Source organism: Ovis aries, chromosome 3 (assembly GCF_016772045.2).
Source record: "Ovis aries strain OAR_USU_Benz2616 breed Rambouillet chromosome 3, ARS-UI_Ramb_v3.0, whole genome shotgun sequence".
Lineage (NCBI taxonomy): Eukaryota > Metazoa > Chordata > Mammalia > Artiodactyla > Bovidae > Ovis > Ovis aries.
Window position 1 is genome coordinate 147,841,874 of NC_056056.1, and position 16,802 is coordinate 147,858,675.

General features: G+C 33.7%; 2 protein-coding genes across 3 annotated transcripts in view; one reads left to right on the plus strand and one right to left on the minus strand.

Annotated features, from left to right (window-relative positions):
• REDIC1 (regulator of DNA class I crossover intermediates 1) overlaps nucleotides 1-164 on the minus strand; it is a 95,895-nt gene extending 95,731 nt beyond the window's left edge. For both annotated transcript variants that reach the window (XM_027967448.3, XM_060412757.1), the window contains exon 1: nucleotides 29-164. The gene's annotated coding sequence lies outside the window, so the exon portion shown is untranslated. The remainder of the gene's footprint in view (nucleotides 1-28) is intronic.
• Nucleotides 165-437: 273 nt separating this feature from the next.
• The window catches only part of ABCD2 (ATP binding cassette subfamily D member 2), an 89,280-nt gene continuing 72,915 nt past the window's right edge, over nucleotides 438-16,802 (plus strand). Inside the window, exons 1-5 of the mRNA XM_012174508.4 lie at nucleotides 438-1,586; nucleotides 3,053-3,233; nucleotides 12,735-12,856; nucleotides 15,586-15,754; nucleotides 16,464-16,558. Coding sequence (XP_012029898.2) covers nucleotides 651-1,586; nucleotides 3,053-3,233; nucleotides 12,735-12,856; nucleotides 15,586-15,754; nucleotides 16,464-16,558 — 1,503 coding nt within the window. The 5' untranslated portion in view covers nucleotides 438-650. The remainder of the gene's footprint in view (nucleotides 1,587-3,052; nucleotides 3,234-12,734; nucleotides 12,857-15,585; nucleotides 15,755-16,463; nucleotides 16,559-16,802) is intronic.

Sequence of the window (16,802 nt, forward strand, 5' to 3'; positions counted from 1 at the left end):
TCTTCTCCCTTTCAGATTCATTCCATACCCTTTATCTGTTGATCCTCTCCTCCGTCATCTCCCCGGTTGCTTCTCCGTCGTTGGAAATCTCCCTTTTTAGCCCTTGGAAATCTCCCTTTCTTTTTGCTCTTCCTTTGTGGTATCTACTAAAACGTTAAAGTGATGTATTTTCTGAAACTTCTGTGGGTTTCTAAGTGACGCTGAGCATGCTCAGTCGCCTAGGCAGGTTTTGTCGCCAGCAGCTGCCCTGATTCGACCTCTCCAAAAATAGACATTTAACTCTCTGAACTGTTTAAGGATATAATTCGTTTTGCTCTCTCTTCATTTTCAAGGTTCAAAGGAAAGCAGCGAGGATTCCAAGGGTCCCTTCGTCCTTACAGCCAATGAGGGGGCTGAGAGGGAGGAGCTTGGGGCTGCTGCGTGCAGCTTGAGCTTCTGAGGGAATCATCCCCAGTAGACGCGGTGGAGCCTGAGCTCTGAAGCATCTGTCACAGAACAAAATTTTTAAAAATAAAAACAATAACAGAAGAGGAGAAACGCTGCAAACTATGGAACGCTGTAAAACTTTCTGAAACATTTGCTGGGAATTCCTGTGGAGCATGATATTTTAAAACCAATTCTTTTTGAAGCCGGTTTGGGTAACTGGGAAAATGATACATATGCTAAATGCAGCAGCTGATCGAGTGAAATGGACCAGATCAAGGGCTGCTAAAAGGGCTGCCTGTGTGGTAGCTGCAGCATATGCTCTGAAAACCCTCTATCCCATCATTGGCAAGCATTTAAAGCAGTCTGGCCACAGGGAGAAAAAAGGCGCTTACTCGGCTGCGGAGAACAGAGAAATACTGCATTGCACCGAGGCCACTTGTAAAAAACCTTCACCTGGAGTGAATGCAGATTTTTTCAAACAGCTACTGGAACTTCGGAAAATTCTCTTTCCAAAACTTGTGACCACTGAAACAGGATGGCTCTGCCTCCACTCGGTAGCTCTAATTTCAAGAACCTTCCTGTCTATTTATGTAGCAGGTTTGGATGGAAAAATTGTGAAAAGCATTGTGGAAAAGAAGCCTCGGACTTTCATCATCAAGTTAATCAAGTGGCTTATGATTGCCATCCCTGCCACCTTTGTCAACAGTGCAATAAGGTACTTGGAGGGCAAATTGGCCTTGGCCTTCAGAACTCGTCTAGTAGACCATGCCTATGAGACCTATTTTGCAAATCAGACTTATTATAAGGTGATCAATATGGATGGGAGGCTGGCAAACCCTGACCAGTCTCTTACTGAGGATATTATGATGTTTGCTCAGTCGGTGGCTCACTTGTACTCCAATTTGACCAAACCTATTTTAGATGTAATCCTGACCTCCTATACACTTATCCAGACTGCTACATCCAGAGGAGCAAGCCCAATTGGGCCCACTGTTTTAGCAGGGCTTGTGGTATATGCCACTGCTAAAGTGTTAAAAGCCTGCTCTCCCAAATTTGGTAAATTGGTGGCTGAAGAAGCTCATAGAAAAGGCTATCTGCGGTACGTGCACTCCAGAATCATAGCCAATGTTGAAGAAATTGCCTTTTACAGAGGACATAAGGTAAGAAAGAAATTAAGATGATGGGTGAAATGTGAGATTGTTCAAACTGCCACTGCAGTGCTGGATACCATCTGTTGTATTGTTTTTGTGCTCAATTCTTTAGCATTTTGGATTCTTATGACATTTAAACCTGTATTAAAATATATGCTTTGCTACCCTTTTTAATCATAAACTGTTAAAGAATTATATGCTAAGTGAAAACTTTTCTAAAGTTTCATGAGAATGAACATGAAACATTTTCACCACTCTAAAAAACTCTACTTATCCAAACATGCTCAGAATTATCTCCAAAGGATTTTCTTAAAACTAAAATCCTAACTAAGTAGATGGTCCTAGAACACTGAAGAAAAATATATGTTTAGAAGCTAAGTAAACATGCTTCCACTGAGATGGAAAATTTAGGATGATATTGTTTATTTTTCAAGAGAAAAAAGTGCTTTCATATAAGAAGACAAGTGTAACAATTTTGCATGACTGGTCAATGATGGAGTTCCTTAGTTCTAAGAAGTATAGGAGAGTGACTTACAAATGGCATTTTCATTGCTTATCATATTTTGAGACAAATAAAAAAAGATAAGGAAATGAACTTTTGCCTAGTTTTGAGGGAAAAGTAAAGATTAGAGATGAAGAAGGAAAAAGGAGTTCCAGAATATTTTTATATATTAAAGATTTTCAACATTTAGCAGGTCCGTAGAACAGTTAACCTAATTACATAAACTTGCAGTGCATTTAAGAATATTAAATATGACAGGAATCTTTAAATCTTAATACAAATGACCTGGCAAATTAAACAGTAAATTATTCTAAAGTTAAAATGGCATTATGATTATGAAGCAGAATTAATTTTCAAAACCATCAATTATTTAAAAAAATTATATGGTAGTACTATTCTGAAGAAGAAAATTTAAAGCAGATTTAGGACTTATATTCCCACTTGAAAATTGGCCTCATACATTGTATAAATCATATTTATTTTGAATCGTTGAACTCAGTGATATAAATTATAACATGCTGTAGGCTTCTTGCATTTAGACATAACATAGTAAACTGAGTGCTCAAAAATGAAGTTAATTACACATATACATGTCATGTGTTTATTTTCACTCATTTTTGGTGTGATCAAGGGCAAGGTTCTAGCTGTTTATTCATATTTTATGGATTATCATTTACTGTTAACATCTTATATAGATAAGGTTGAAACCATAAGTATAAATCACTTGTCTATATTTATATTTAACATTATGTATACTAAATATCAGATATTTTAAAAATAATTTAGATGTGATTACAAGTGAAATAATGGCTAATTCTGACATAATATGTATTTATTGGTTGTTAGAATCAGACATAAGAGTATACTAAGAAAGAGAAAATATGAAATTATCTTTAAAGGAAGTCCTCAAACATACATTATTTATTTTTATAATTCATACTAGGTTAATTCTTATCTCTTTTTCTCTCCATAGGTAGAAATGAACCAACTCCAGAAAAGTTACAAAGCTTTAGCAAATCAGATGAACCTCATTTTATCCAAACGTTTATGGTACATCATGATAGAGCAGTTCTTGATGAAGTATGTTTGGAGCAGCAGTGGACTAATTATGGTGGCTGTACCTATTATCACGGCAACTGGCTTTGCAGATGGTGGTAATGACATTTACACTTAATATTAAGTATATGCTTCAGATTAATTCTTTTTAAAGTGTCACTGCTGGAGTTGTGTGAGTAAATTGTGTAGCCATCATTCTATAGTCCTTAATGGTTAGAAACAATGGGAAACTTTGAAACATCCAATAATAAGACCAACTGTTTAAAAGAAGTGACTTAAAAGATCTTTCCACCTCTACAGTATTCAGAAACCTCTGGTTTAGTGTTTTGGGGGGTTAATCTTGAGCAATTTCAGTTATACTGCCTAATAAAGAATGATTCTCTAATTTACATTTAAACTCAACACAAATTAATACCTTCAAAAAGAGTATAATAGTTCTCACCATGTATTATAAATTTCAGTTCTGCACATAACATGCGTTTAGTCTATAAATATTCTATAACTGGATCTGCCTTGATTGTAATTTGAAGAGTTGGTTGACTATCTTAAACAATCAATAATACTGTTTAAGGGAGTGCTTCATTCCATGGAACAGGGTTTCCTCTACTTGTAGGTAGTATATTAGATAACTTCCTATTTGGTGATATTGAGGGGATAAGGGTTGTAAAGTTGCACATGTCTAATTCTATCTTATCACTGTTTCAGTGTTTTTTTTTTTTTTCTTTTTTTCAACATTTTTCATCCTTTGGGACAACTAAGAAATGTAAGGACAAGGAGGACAATATTAAAATGTTATGTTTGAGATGACAGTTTGGGTCTTAATTGGCAGGACAGATGTTATGAATTAAAAATAAAGAATTTTCCTCTGTCTCTCCAAAGTAAAACGTTCACCTTCCTCTTTAAAAACCATTTGACCAAACTTGGTGTTAGTATTGAAGGAACTAGACAAAAACATTGGCTTTGTGGTGAGACAGAGCTTTGCTCAACCCTGCTTTTCCTCTTTTTGCCTGTGTCCTGTTAGTCAAGTTAATTAAACTGTCTAAACCTCAGTTTCCTCATCTGTGTCAGATGTATTCCTTTCTGTATCAGAAAGACTACTTGAGAATGCTGTTGTGAGGAATTAGGAGAATAACGTATCATGAACATCAGTGTTCTTAATACATGGTGATAATTATTGCCTAGAAAATAAATGGCAACACTAAGAAAAATGTAACAGAATTCACACTATTTATAGTTATTTTTGGTATAGAATTAAGTATTAATAGTTGTTTGTTTGAAGTCATCCAATAAAAACAAAAAAATTACCATATGCTTTAACATTTTAAAACAGTGCTTTAATGCTTTACCAATTCTTACAAAAACACTTGTCAAATTTGAGTCATTCTCAACTAAACTTATTCATTTTGGTAAAGTAGAATTTGTCAGTCCCTTGTGATAAGTGATATATATACCAAATGTACTCTACAGCTCAACTGTCTAATAGACAATGTACTTAGACCATGAGGAAAACTGAATTTTACCTGTTCATTTAATGCTTTCAAAATTTGTTTTAATCATTTTAAAAAGTTTATATTGAAAAAGGCATTGTTAGTATTTTAGATTTAATCTTTTCATAATGAAATAAAATAAATTGCTTTTTCAAAAAAGTATTAGAGAGAAAAAGACACAAAACTGTATGGTCTTAAGATTAGTTCTACTAAGAAGTTTAGCAAAATTGTCAAATATTTATAGTGAATATGTACAAGTTTATGGATATTTTGAAGGTTTGTGTATAATATATATTAGCAGCTACCCCAATAACAAAATTATGATGTTGTTCTGTTAGTCTTTGGAAGAACTGATCTTATTAGAAAACCTTGGAGTATTCAACATAGAGCAGAGAAAATGTAGCTATTAATGGTGACAAATTAACACCACAGAGACCAGTAAGAAGTAAACAGTGTATGCAAAAAATCTAACAGTCTCACTTCTGTAGATGATGTAATAAAATATTTAAAAATAAATACTATGAATCTAGAAAGTACCATAGTAAGTTAAAAAACAGCATTAAAATTTTAGATTGAAATTGTGATAATAGTCCCATTGATACAAGTGAAACAAAATAATTCTTAAAACTTCTTTTCAAAAGAAAGCTTTATGAAAAGAAAAGCAATATAATAATAAAATGAATCATATGATGATATTTTTATGAAAGTATGCTTCAATATTGTAATTTCTAAGATTACTGTATATATCCTTATAATATTTGTGTGTATATATTTACTAAATATATTTGATTTATAATGATATAATACATGAAAGTATTGTTATCATTTTACTCAGACAAAATAATTAATTTTTTTAGATAATGACATTATTTTTGAGGCTTTGGGTCTTGGAATTAAATACCATCTATTCTAATCTAGTCTTCAATCTTAATTTATGCTTAGGCCCTGAGTTGTCTCTTACATTAGAGACAAATTAAGTGCATAATACTATATATTTTAATGCAAAATAGATCGGGAATATGGGTGAATAAGAGAACAATAGCAAAGAGAAAAAGGAGAAAAGGTAGAAAAGAGGAAAAAAGAGAAAAAGGAAGAAACAGGCTACTGTTCAAATCTTGATTGCTATTTTATTCATCCTTGAGAAAGTTATACAAACTGTATATGCCTAAATTTTCCTTTCTTAACTGTAAGAATAATAATATATTTTAAGAATTGTTAAGAAATTATATATAATATATTTAATGTGCCTTGAAACAGTCCATGGCAAATAGTAAGAATTTAGGTGGAAGCAATGATTAATGTTTATTATATTCTTACGCTATGGGCTCTGATGTCAGATTGCCTGGGTTCAAATCTGGCTTTTTCATTTATTAGGCTGTGACATAGGACAACTCGTTAAACCATTTTGTGCTTCAGTTTCCACATTCTAAAATGGGAGAAATTATAGCAGAGTTGTTATGAAGATTAAAGAAGATCACATGTGTAAAATTTAGAACAATGCCTGCATCATAGAAATTGTTCAATAGATGTTTGGTGGTCTGATTATTATTGTTAAAGGGGCAAGACATTTGAAAGTAATTAGAAAGTTGGGGGTAAAGATGAAGACAGGAGGAATAGCCTACATAATTTTGGTGGGAGGAGAAAAGAAAAATAATTGTGTAGTAGATTTATTATACTATATAGCTACAATGTTTAAAATCTTGTGCTAAGAACAAGATTACACTTATCAATATATTGAGGTTCACATTGCAAAATTGCACATGTTGTCATGTCATTTTCACATCAGAAGAGGAGTTTATAAGTGATCTAGTCAAGAGCCCGGAATCTGCCTAAGGTCACACAAATGGTTAGTGAAAGCACTAAGGATAGAAGACTATATATAATTCCTTGTGCAATGCTTTTTTCTCCTTCACTGTGCTGTCTTTATATTAACTATATTGGAACTTACTCTATAAAGGACTTACTTGAGACCAAGTAATCATGGGAGCAAATCATTGAAAAAGAGGGATTGATTATTAATTATATATAATCTGTTATTTTTATAGAAGACAGTACTCCTTTATTTGCTTCTCATTAAGAGAAAGACTGAAATTATGTGAAGGAAATAGTTACCTGGGGGCTATAATCTCAATTGTTTTAATGTTATTGACCACTTCTATTCATATCAAGAGCAATTCTGAAAAAGGCTAGGAAAAGCTACTTATAAGTCTCTCTTGCCAGACCTTATGACAGGTACCTAACAAGCAAGGAAGAGAGCAGCTAAGCCTCTGGTGCTGCCAGTATTGGTAATCTGATAGTGTAAGGTGCACATCAGAAGTAGCAACTGAGAGGTACTGCTCTTAGGAATAGAACTAAATTCTCCCCAACACCCTAGTAACATGGGTGTTGTTTTTATTCTCAAAAGTGTACCTGCAACAAGACTATATCTAGGCTCCTGCTACATTAGTATGTCTCATATTCTAATGTCAAATAATTGAAATAAAATGTTATATTGTAGGTCAATTTAGATATAATAGGTGGCAAGAATACAAAGAAGAGCTATACAAAAAAGATCGTCATGACCCAGATAACCACAATGGTGTGATCACTCAGCTAGAGCCAGACATCCTTGAATGCGAAGTCAAGTGGGCCTTAGGAAGCATCACTATGAACAAAGCGAATGGAGGTGATGAAATTCCAGCTGAACTATTTAAATCCTGAAAGATGATGCTGTGAAAATGCTGCAATCAATGTGCCAGCACATTTGGAAAACTCAGCAGTGGCCGCAGGACTGGAAAAGGTCAGTTTTCATCCCAATCCCAAAGAAAGACAATGCCAAAGAATGCTCAAACTACCACATAATTGCACTCATCTGACATGCTAGCAAAGTAATGCTCAAAGTTCTCCGAGTGAGGCTTCAATAGTACGTGAACCGAGAACTTCCAGATGTTCAAGTTGGATTTAGAAAAGGCAGAGGAACCAGAGATCAAATTACCAACATCCATTGGATCATAGAAAAAGCAAGAGAGTTCCGGAAAAAGCATCTACTTCTGCTTTATTGACTATGCCAAAGCCTTTAACTCTGTGGATACAAACAAGCTATGAAAAATGCTTCAAGAGATGGGAACACCAGACCTCCTTACCTGCCTCTTGAGAAATCTGCATGCAGGTCAAGAAGCAACAGTTAGAACTGGAGGTAGAACAACAGACTGGTTCCAAATTGGAAAAGGATTACATCAAGGCTATGTATTGTCACCCTGCTTAACTTATACGCAGAGTACATCATCCGAAATGCCAGGCTGGATGAAGCATAAGCTGGAATCAAGATTGCCGGGAGAAATATCAATAGCCTCAGATATGCAGATGACACCACCCATATGGCAGAAAGTGAAAAGGAACTGAAGAGCCTCATTATGAAAGTGAACGAGGAGAGTGAAAAGGCTGGCTTAAAACTGAACGTTCAAAACTAAGAACATAGTATCTGGTCCCATCACTTCATGGCAAACAGATAGGGAAACAATGGAAACTGTGACAGATTTTATTTTCTTGGGCTCCAAATTCACTGCAGATAGTGATTGCAGCCATGAAATTAAAAGACACTTGCTCCTTGGAAGAAAAGCTATGACCAACCTAGAGGGCATGTTAAAAAGCAGAGACATTACTTTGCCAACAAAGGTCTGTTTAATCAAAGCTATGATTTTTCCGGTAGTCATGTATGGATGTGAGAGTCGGACCATAAAGAAAGCTGAGTGCCAAAGAACTGATGCTTTTGAACTGTGGTGTTGGAGAAGACTCTTGAGAGTCCCTTGCACTGAAAGGAGATCGAATCAGTCATTCTTAAAGGAAATCAGTTCTGAATATTCATTGGAAGGACTGATGCTGAAGGGCCTGTGTAAAGAACCACCTCATTGGAAAAGACCTTGAAACTGGGAAAGCTTGAAGATGGGAGGAGAAGGGGACGACAGAGGATGAGACGGTTGGATGGCATCACCAACTCGATACACAGGAGTTTGAGCAAGCTCCAAGAGTTGGTGATGGACAGGAAAGCCTGGCATGCTGCAGCCCATGAGCTCACAGAGTCGGACACAACTTAGTGACTGAACTGAACTGAACTGTCCTGTTAACCAATTATCATAACATCGATTATCAATATATATCAGACATACTTTTAGCTGTTAGTAGCTATGCATCTAAGTAGTTGCACTTGTAAAGTATAATACATATGTCAGCAGGACATAGTCATTAGTGTACCACTCAATGACTTGTCATAAAGTTAACACGTATACATAATCACCACTCAGAAGAAATAGAAGCTTACCTTCATCCCAGAAGTCCCTATACTCTTTCCCAGTCCTATCCTCATCCTAAGGCTCCCACCCCTATCCCTACTTACTCCTGCCCCTGCCATGCCTCATCAAAGGTAATTATTTTACTGACCATTTATTAGTAGTAGATCATTTATTTGCTGGTTTTGGAATCTTCCATAAGTAACCTTATATAGTGTGTATAAACATTCTAGTTGTTCCATTCTTTGTCACTGTTTGATCTCAGTCTTTTTCACTCAGGTATTTTTCATTTTAGGCATATGGTAAGTTTATAGTTATACTTCATTGTGGTCTTTTCATTTCTTTGTTGACAAATGAGATTAAGCACTTTTTTTCATTTGTTGGCCATTTGGATAGCCATTCTTATGAAGTGCTGATAGTTTTTTTGATTAATTTTAGATTGTTTTTAAATATGTTTTTTCTCACTGATTTGTAAAAGCTTTTATGTATTCTGTAGTAAGTCTTTTGTCAGACACACGCACAAAATTTCCAATATTTTTCCCAGTTGATTCTTCCTTTTTCAGTCGCTTAACAGCTTGTCTAAGAAAAGTAATCATTTTAATATAATTCAATTTGTCAATTAATTCTTTGTGGTTAATGGCTTTATGTCCTGCTTAAGAAATATTTGTCTAACCCAAGGTCATAAGATATTGTCCAATTTTATCTCTTAGAAATTAATTGTTTTTCATTTCACATCAGTCTACTCAAAGTTGATATGTGGTATAAGGTTGGATAAGGCTGTAAGTTTTTGCTGAGATTTTTCAAGATGTCAAAGGTAAAATATAAATAAAAAGAAAGAAACTCAAATATAAATCAAAGGGTAAAAGTACAAAAGAAGAGCCTACTTTTTCAACTTTTATAAAATTAACAGACAATTTTCTTAGGACAGTTTTAGGTTTATGGGAGAATTTATCAGAAAGTACAGTGTACCTACCAGAGTTTCCCCTCTTATTTACATCTTGTGTTAGTGTTGTACATTCATTGCAACTAATAATACATTATTTATACATTGTTAACTGAAGTCCATAGTTTACATTAGGGTTCACTCTTTGCATGTACAGTTCTATAGGATTTGAGAAATTATGGCATAACCTTCATTTTAAAATCCTTTTTCATCTTTTCAGTGAAATAGCAACTGATGTGACCATGTTTCAATATATACTTATTATTATCAGGCCTGAAAAGTACTAATAAGATGAGAATATAATGCTAACTATTAAATCCTTAAATGCAGACCTTTTCAAAAAATATTGAAAATATTTGGTGAGGAAAATGAAATGTATCTACCTAGCATACAAAATGGGTGAGGGCTTTAGGTTGTGAGTTTATATGTCTAACAGACACTAAGAAATCTGACCTTGTCATAGAAGTCACATAGTTCCCTACGATGTGTATGATAAAATACTCATGCACTGCTCTTAAACCACCTGCTAAAGAAAAATTAGTAGAATAAAAATGTCAAATGAAATCTTTCCGGAGCTGTTTTTAATTTTGTTACAAATTTGCAAGTTTAAAAGCTTGGAGAAAACCCAGTAGGTGTTAGTCTGCCAAAGTAGTATAGAAAGTACCATCCTGTACCAAACAGCAGTCTGTCTGTGCTAGTGTTCTCTTTTTAATATAGACTGTCAGTGAAAGCTGTTATTTAAACCCCTTTTAACCCAAATTGATGAAATCCCATAATTATTTTAGCCAGATTCTCTGAGTCAAAACTATTCTTAGTACTTTAACTGATATAGCAATCACTATTTTGGTAGCTTGCTGAGAGTCCTTTGTTAATTTTTTTGTGGCTGTCTAAATTTTGCCACACATTTAAATGTTCTTAAGTATATGAAGATTCTGTTCCCAGTTTATCCAATCATGTCTTTCTTTCCTTACTTACACTAGCTCTTATAGCCTTTCTTTGCACAACTAATTTCAAGGGAAACAGAAATAATTCTCTAAAGCAGTGCTCAATAGCCAAACCAGGAGGTTCCCATGAACTCATGGTTATTCTGATTCTCAAAATAAAATCAGTGCTTGACACCAACCAATACCATAACTTGAACAAGTTATTTATTCAATTGGCATTGCTGAAATTTCTCTTCTCTGAGATATTGCTTATGCTGTACTTGTGATCTTTTAAAATCGTATGCAGTCTTCAAGCCATCCCTCACAGTCTGTTTCTCCATGAAGCATTTTCTGTCTCTTGCATCAAGAAATTATCTTCGTCTCTTTCCAATGCATCACACTAACTCTCCTCATAGGTTGCCCTGCATTGTTATTTGGGAACTTGTCTTTTCTCCTACCAAACTGTAAGCTCCCTAGGGAAAGAGTTTGAAAAGCACATTTAATCCTTTCATGTCCTATAGCACCTTGCCTAATTTCTTGTAAATCTTGCTGTTCAGTAAATATCTGCTGAATGAATTTACCTTCTATTATGCATGGATCCCTTTCAAACTCAGCTGAGCTGTCTATGAGCAAGTAAAGGTGAAAGTATCTGAAAATTATATCAGGGCACATGTTAAATATTTGCATTGTCAGGGAGAAAAAAAAGCCCTTTTTTGCTGAGATAAATCCAGGTGAAATAAATATCAAAGTGGCTATGATATATGGCTATATTATTCTAATTTCTTTCATTAATTTATAGCTTTCAATTTAGAACTTTGGTGATAGTCTGTAGAAAGACTGGATAGAGAATAAAATTGATGGCAAGATAAAAGTAATGACCTTGAGAGAATAATTTTGAAGAGCAAGACTAAACTGAATAGATATAAAATAGCAACACTTATAGAAAATAATAATGCCTAACATTTAAGACGGAGAAGGCAATGGCACCCCACTCCAGTACTCTTGCCTGGAAAATCCCATGGATGGAGGAGCCTGGTAGGCTGCAGTCCATGGGGTCACTAAGAGTCGAACACGACTGAGCAACTTCACTTTCACTTTTCACTTTCATGCATTGGAGAAAGAAATGGCAACCCACTCCAGTGTTCTTGCCTGGGGAATCCCAGGGACGGGGGAGCCTGGTGGGCTGCCATCTATGGGGTCACACAGAGTCAGACACGATTGAAGCGACTTAGCAGCAGCAGCAGCAGCAACATTTAAGAGCAATTATTATCAGCTATGGATTAGGCTAGCATGGAATAGTAGGTTCTAAACACTCTGGTGAGTACTAGGAAGAGTGAATAAAATACAGTTTGCCCCTTAAATAACTTATAGTCCACTGGGAAAGCCAGACAAGGATTTCCAGGGAAACCTGTATTAAATAGTTAACTCTTTAAGAAAGAGCTTGGCAAAAAGGAAAGTATATTAAAATCAGGAGAAATTATATATGCAAATACTACAGAGTAAACAGAATTTTACCTGATTGGGTGTTGCTGAACTGTAGGGTGAAAGTTGAAACAAGTAGACAGAGGTAGATTCTGATGGTCAGCTACTTTGCATTTCTTTTAAAAGAAATCACACTAGAAATATTTGCTTAGATTCCAGTTAGTGGCTTTTTTATTGACTGAATCAGTAGCATTTTATTACCTGGCTGTAATAGAGTAGGGAGTTGAATTTGGTAAGGGTTAAACGAATGCTAAATGAAAATTGTCTTAATACCTATAGATTTAATTCTTCTAACTCTCCTTCTAGTAAAATAAGACAAAGGAAAATTTGAATAAAATCTGGTACAAATACTGTGTTTGTAACAATTCATTAATTTCTAGGAAATCCTGATACTAATGAAAAGTTCACATATGATTGAGTCACAGCTTGAATCAAAACTCAGTATAAAATAAAACATTTAGTTACTTTAAAAATTCAATAGTTTTTAATTTGCTTTTAGATCTAGAGGATGGTCAGAAACAAGCTATGGTTAGTGAACGGACAGAAGCCTTTACCACTGCCCGAAATTTATTGGCTTCTGGAGCTGATGCTATTGAAAGGATTATGTCTTCATACAAAGAGGTACTTGCATTTCTTGTCAGTTTGATTTAAATAAGATGTATGAAAATCAAGCAAAAATGTAAATTACTACATATGTTTATTATTTGGGAAACACCTATTCTCTAGCAAAAACTGCTAAGAGCATAATCAAGATAAAGGACAAGTCCCAAGTGTATTATCTTTCAGTTTTTATACTCTCAATTGTCAACTCCTCTTTTTCTGTCTGTAGTATAACATATTTGTTTTTTAAATTTTACTAAAAAGCCTTTTGGTATGCATTCTGAAGTGAGAATGCCTAAATTGAAATTCCTGCTCCAGTGTTTGCAAATTACTTGAACTCAACCTGTTTGTGTCTATTTCTTCATCTGTAAAATAGGAATAATGAAGGTGATGACTTTGTAGAGTTATGATAGTAAGCACTTTTATAAATGTTAGCCAATAATACTACTTATATGCCTTACAAACTTTTCCTTTTCCTTCAAGTCGACCACATGTAAGAAACCCTTTTGTGAATCCACTTTCTTTCTGAAGCCTGGGTCTTCCTTCTGTGTGCTCATAGTACATCTGGTGCTTTACCACATTATAATTGTTTATTTCCTGCTTGAGACCCTGAGTGTAAAGCAGGAATTATCTTATTCATCTTTACATTCTTAATATCTATTTTAATGTTTGGAATATTGTATATGGTCAGTAAATGTTTCCTGAAAGAATGGTAGTACGATCTACAGATAGACCTACAGATATCACAGGGTTAAGATTAAAAGTCATTTGTTTCAATTCAGATATTAAATAATATTTGATGAATAGTCATTCTTGCTATTAATGACTCCTGTGGCTTTTGTATCAATATAGATTGCCAGAGCATAATTATAAATTTATCTGCCTATTAAATCATCCTTAAATAAATTATATAAGATAGTTGTAAAGTTTGTGACTTGCTGACAGAAATTTTCAGTCTCTTTCAACAACTATTTATTGAATTTTTTTAAAGAAAAGATAAAACCAGTTGTTTAGGGCCATAAAGCAAAACAGCTCAAAAATTTTTTTCAAATATTAATTTTGATAAACTGGAGGCATAGCTTTGAAGGTAGGTTTTTTGATCTAATAAATTTCTTATTAAAATTAAATGACAAATCAAAATTTTATACAACTCACATTCAAATACTTGACTAAGTCACAGAGAGAATATCAGTTTGTTTTTCTAGATTGTCTCCAACATAGGAAATGATTCCATTTTGTTTTATTTTGACTGTATGTGCATTGAGTCATAGAATTTTCACTTCTAAAGGATCTTATTATTGCTGTGAAAGCACATGAAAGCATCATGGTTTTCCACTATCTCTGAAGGGAACAAGATAGAGAAACCCCCTTTTCCTATATCTTGAAGTAATTTGTTGGCAATCACACTCCTAATTTTTTCTTTTAACACTCTTGGCCCATTCAACTCTGCATCCTGGTATACTAATTCAGTGCCCCCTGCCTTTTTCAGTTGACCTCCAAATATGTTTAGATTTGTTTTACACAAATATATTTTCCCAGATTTCTTTTGGATCCATATTTTGTTAATCCTTAGCCCTGCTTACTTCTACTTGGGAACTCAAAAAATTCTTCTAGGAAATGTTTTAGAAACTATCCTATATAATAAGTATAATATTAATACACAGAAATGAAATACTCATCTAATTATAGACCTCTCACATGGTAGAGACAAGTGGCAGAAGGCTTTTAACAATAATACCTGTTCATTCCCTGCTTTAGTTTTGTACTCACAAAAATCTTATACAAATATTGGTATTATATTAGTTCACAGTTTACTGTTTAAGAGACATTTATTAGTGACATGCCTTGTTTATTGATACCGATATCCTACTAAACAATTCTATAAGGGAATGTTTTTTATTGCGTCCTTTACACTGAGAAAGATGGTCTTAACGGGACATGAGTCACCTTGATAACGAAGTGTTCTTTTAATAGAAAAGTAGCCGAGATTCAACCTAAATTGGACAACTGGCAGAATAGGAGCAAGACACCATTTTATTGAGTCTTTTAACTAAAACAGAGATTTATCTCATAATCTCATCTAGAAAAAAAGTCATATTTAATATTTCTCTTTGGACCTATACATCATGTTTGGCTTGAACAGAAACTGAATCTTGGGATTTGGACTGAAAAGAATTTGAAGTTTTTCACTGAGCTGACTCAATGTTGATATTTTCTAGCAGGGGTAAATTTAGGAATTTTGTGCCTAATTTAGGAATTTTGATAACCACTTAGAAACATTATTTCTTAACAAGAAAAAAATGCATTTTTAAAAAATCTTCTATTTTAAATTGAAAAAACATAAAAATAATTTCATTGAATGAATTTAAGCTTTACACAAAACTTCTAATTTCTGGAAACCAAGTGTTCATGTAAATGGAGCCAAATCAAAAAATCGATTGAAAGACTTTGGAAGATTTTTAAGTCTCACTAATATTCTGAAATCTTTACATGTCACTCTGAATCCTGACTTGAATAAATAATTTTGATGAGTTTTATAATTCCAATCAAGCTTAAACTGTCAACTTGCTGTGCTACTTCTTGGTAAGCTTTTTAGTGCTACTAGTTTTAGTTATCGGATATGCTTACCTATTTTTCACATAATAAAATAAGACCTTTAACATTAAATCAAGAATCCTATATGATTGCATATTTGTTTAAAAGTCTGTCTTGAGTATATTAACTATTTTATATCACTGCATTGGTTTTAGATAACTGAATTAGCAGGCTATACTGCTCGAGTATACAACATGTTTTGGGTTTTTGATGAAGTAAAAAGAGGCATTTATAAGAGAACTGCTGTCTTGCAAGAGTGTGAAAACCATAGCAAGGGTGGAACTAACATAGAATTACCCCTCAGTGAAACGTTGGAAATCAAAGGTATTAAACTCAAATGTTTTTGTACATCTATATGTTAAGTTTTTATCAACAGAACCAAGGTATTTTAGAAGATAGCTAAGGAACCAACATTTAGTTATTTAAACAGTTATTCCTAAAGTTAGTGCTGTATTTTGAAGAGTAGTAACTAAAATTATCATAAAAAATACTATGCTACTTTTATTTAGGACAAAATGTCTAGAATAGTTCCTGGAAACTGTACATATGGCAGAATGATTTTTTTTTTTGCTTTTAAAATTCAAATAATAGAATTAATGTTATATTATTCTCCTTTATTCTATCATTTAATTTGGTTATTATAGTTTTAAAGATTGTATTTTTCTATGTCTTTGTTTCTGTGGCATTGTTTTTTTTTTTCTGTAGGAAAGTTTAATTTGTAGAAATAAGTAGTTATAAACAATGTAGCTGATACCAGACAGAATTTATCTTTGCTCTCATTTTGATGTTAGCATCGTATTATTGTAGAATGATATTTCTGAGAAAGATAGTCTAAATAGATACATCAAAATGTGCAAGTTTACATTAGGCTTTGTTTTAGATATAGATATCTTTATTTGCATTTATTCCTATGACATTACTGTGAATTATCTTTATAGTAAATTTATCTGTTATGTTGCATTATGCTTTAAGTTATTTAATTAGCAATAACACGTGATGCCTTTTGAAATGTAAACTGTTCCTTAACTTATAGGAAAAGTTATTGATGTGGAGCATGGAATTATTTGTGAAAATGTTCCCATAATTACACCAACGGGAGAAGTGGTGGCTTCCAGACTAAACTTCAAAGTAAGATGATATTCAAGAATCTTCTGATTTTTGCCAACACACTAATACAAAAGAACTCAGAATTCTTGTACCTTATATTAAATGCTTGGAGGAAGCATATGGAAAGGAAGGGAAATCAAGAAAGGTAGGCATAGTGATTTAATTACAGAAGCAGTTACTTCCTCAGAAAGCAGAAAGAGAGAAATTTAATTTCTACTGCTTTATTGCCTGGTTGAAAATCAAAATTACAGTACCCTGAGAGCCT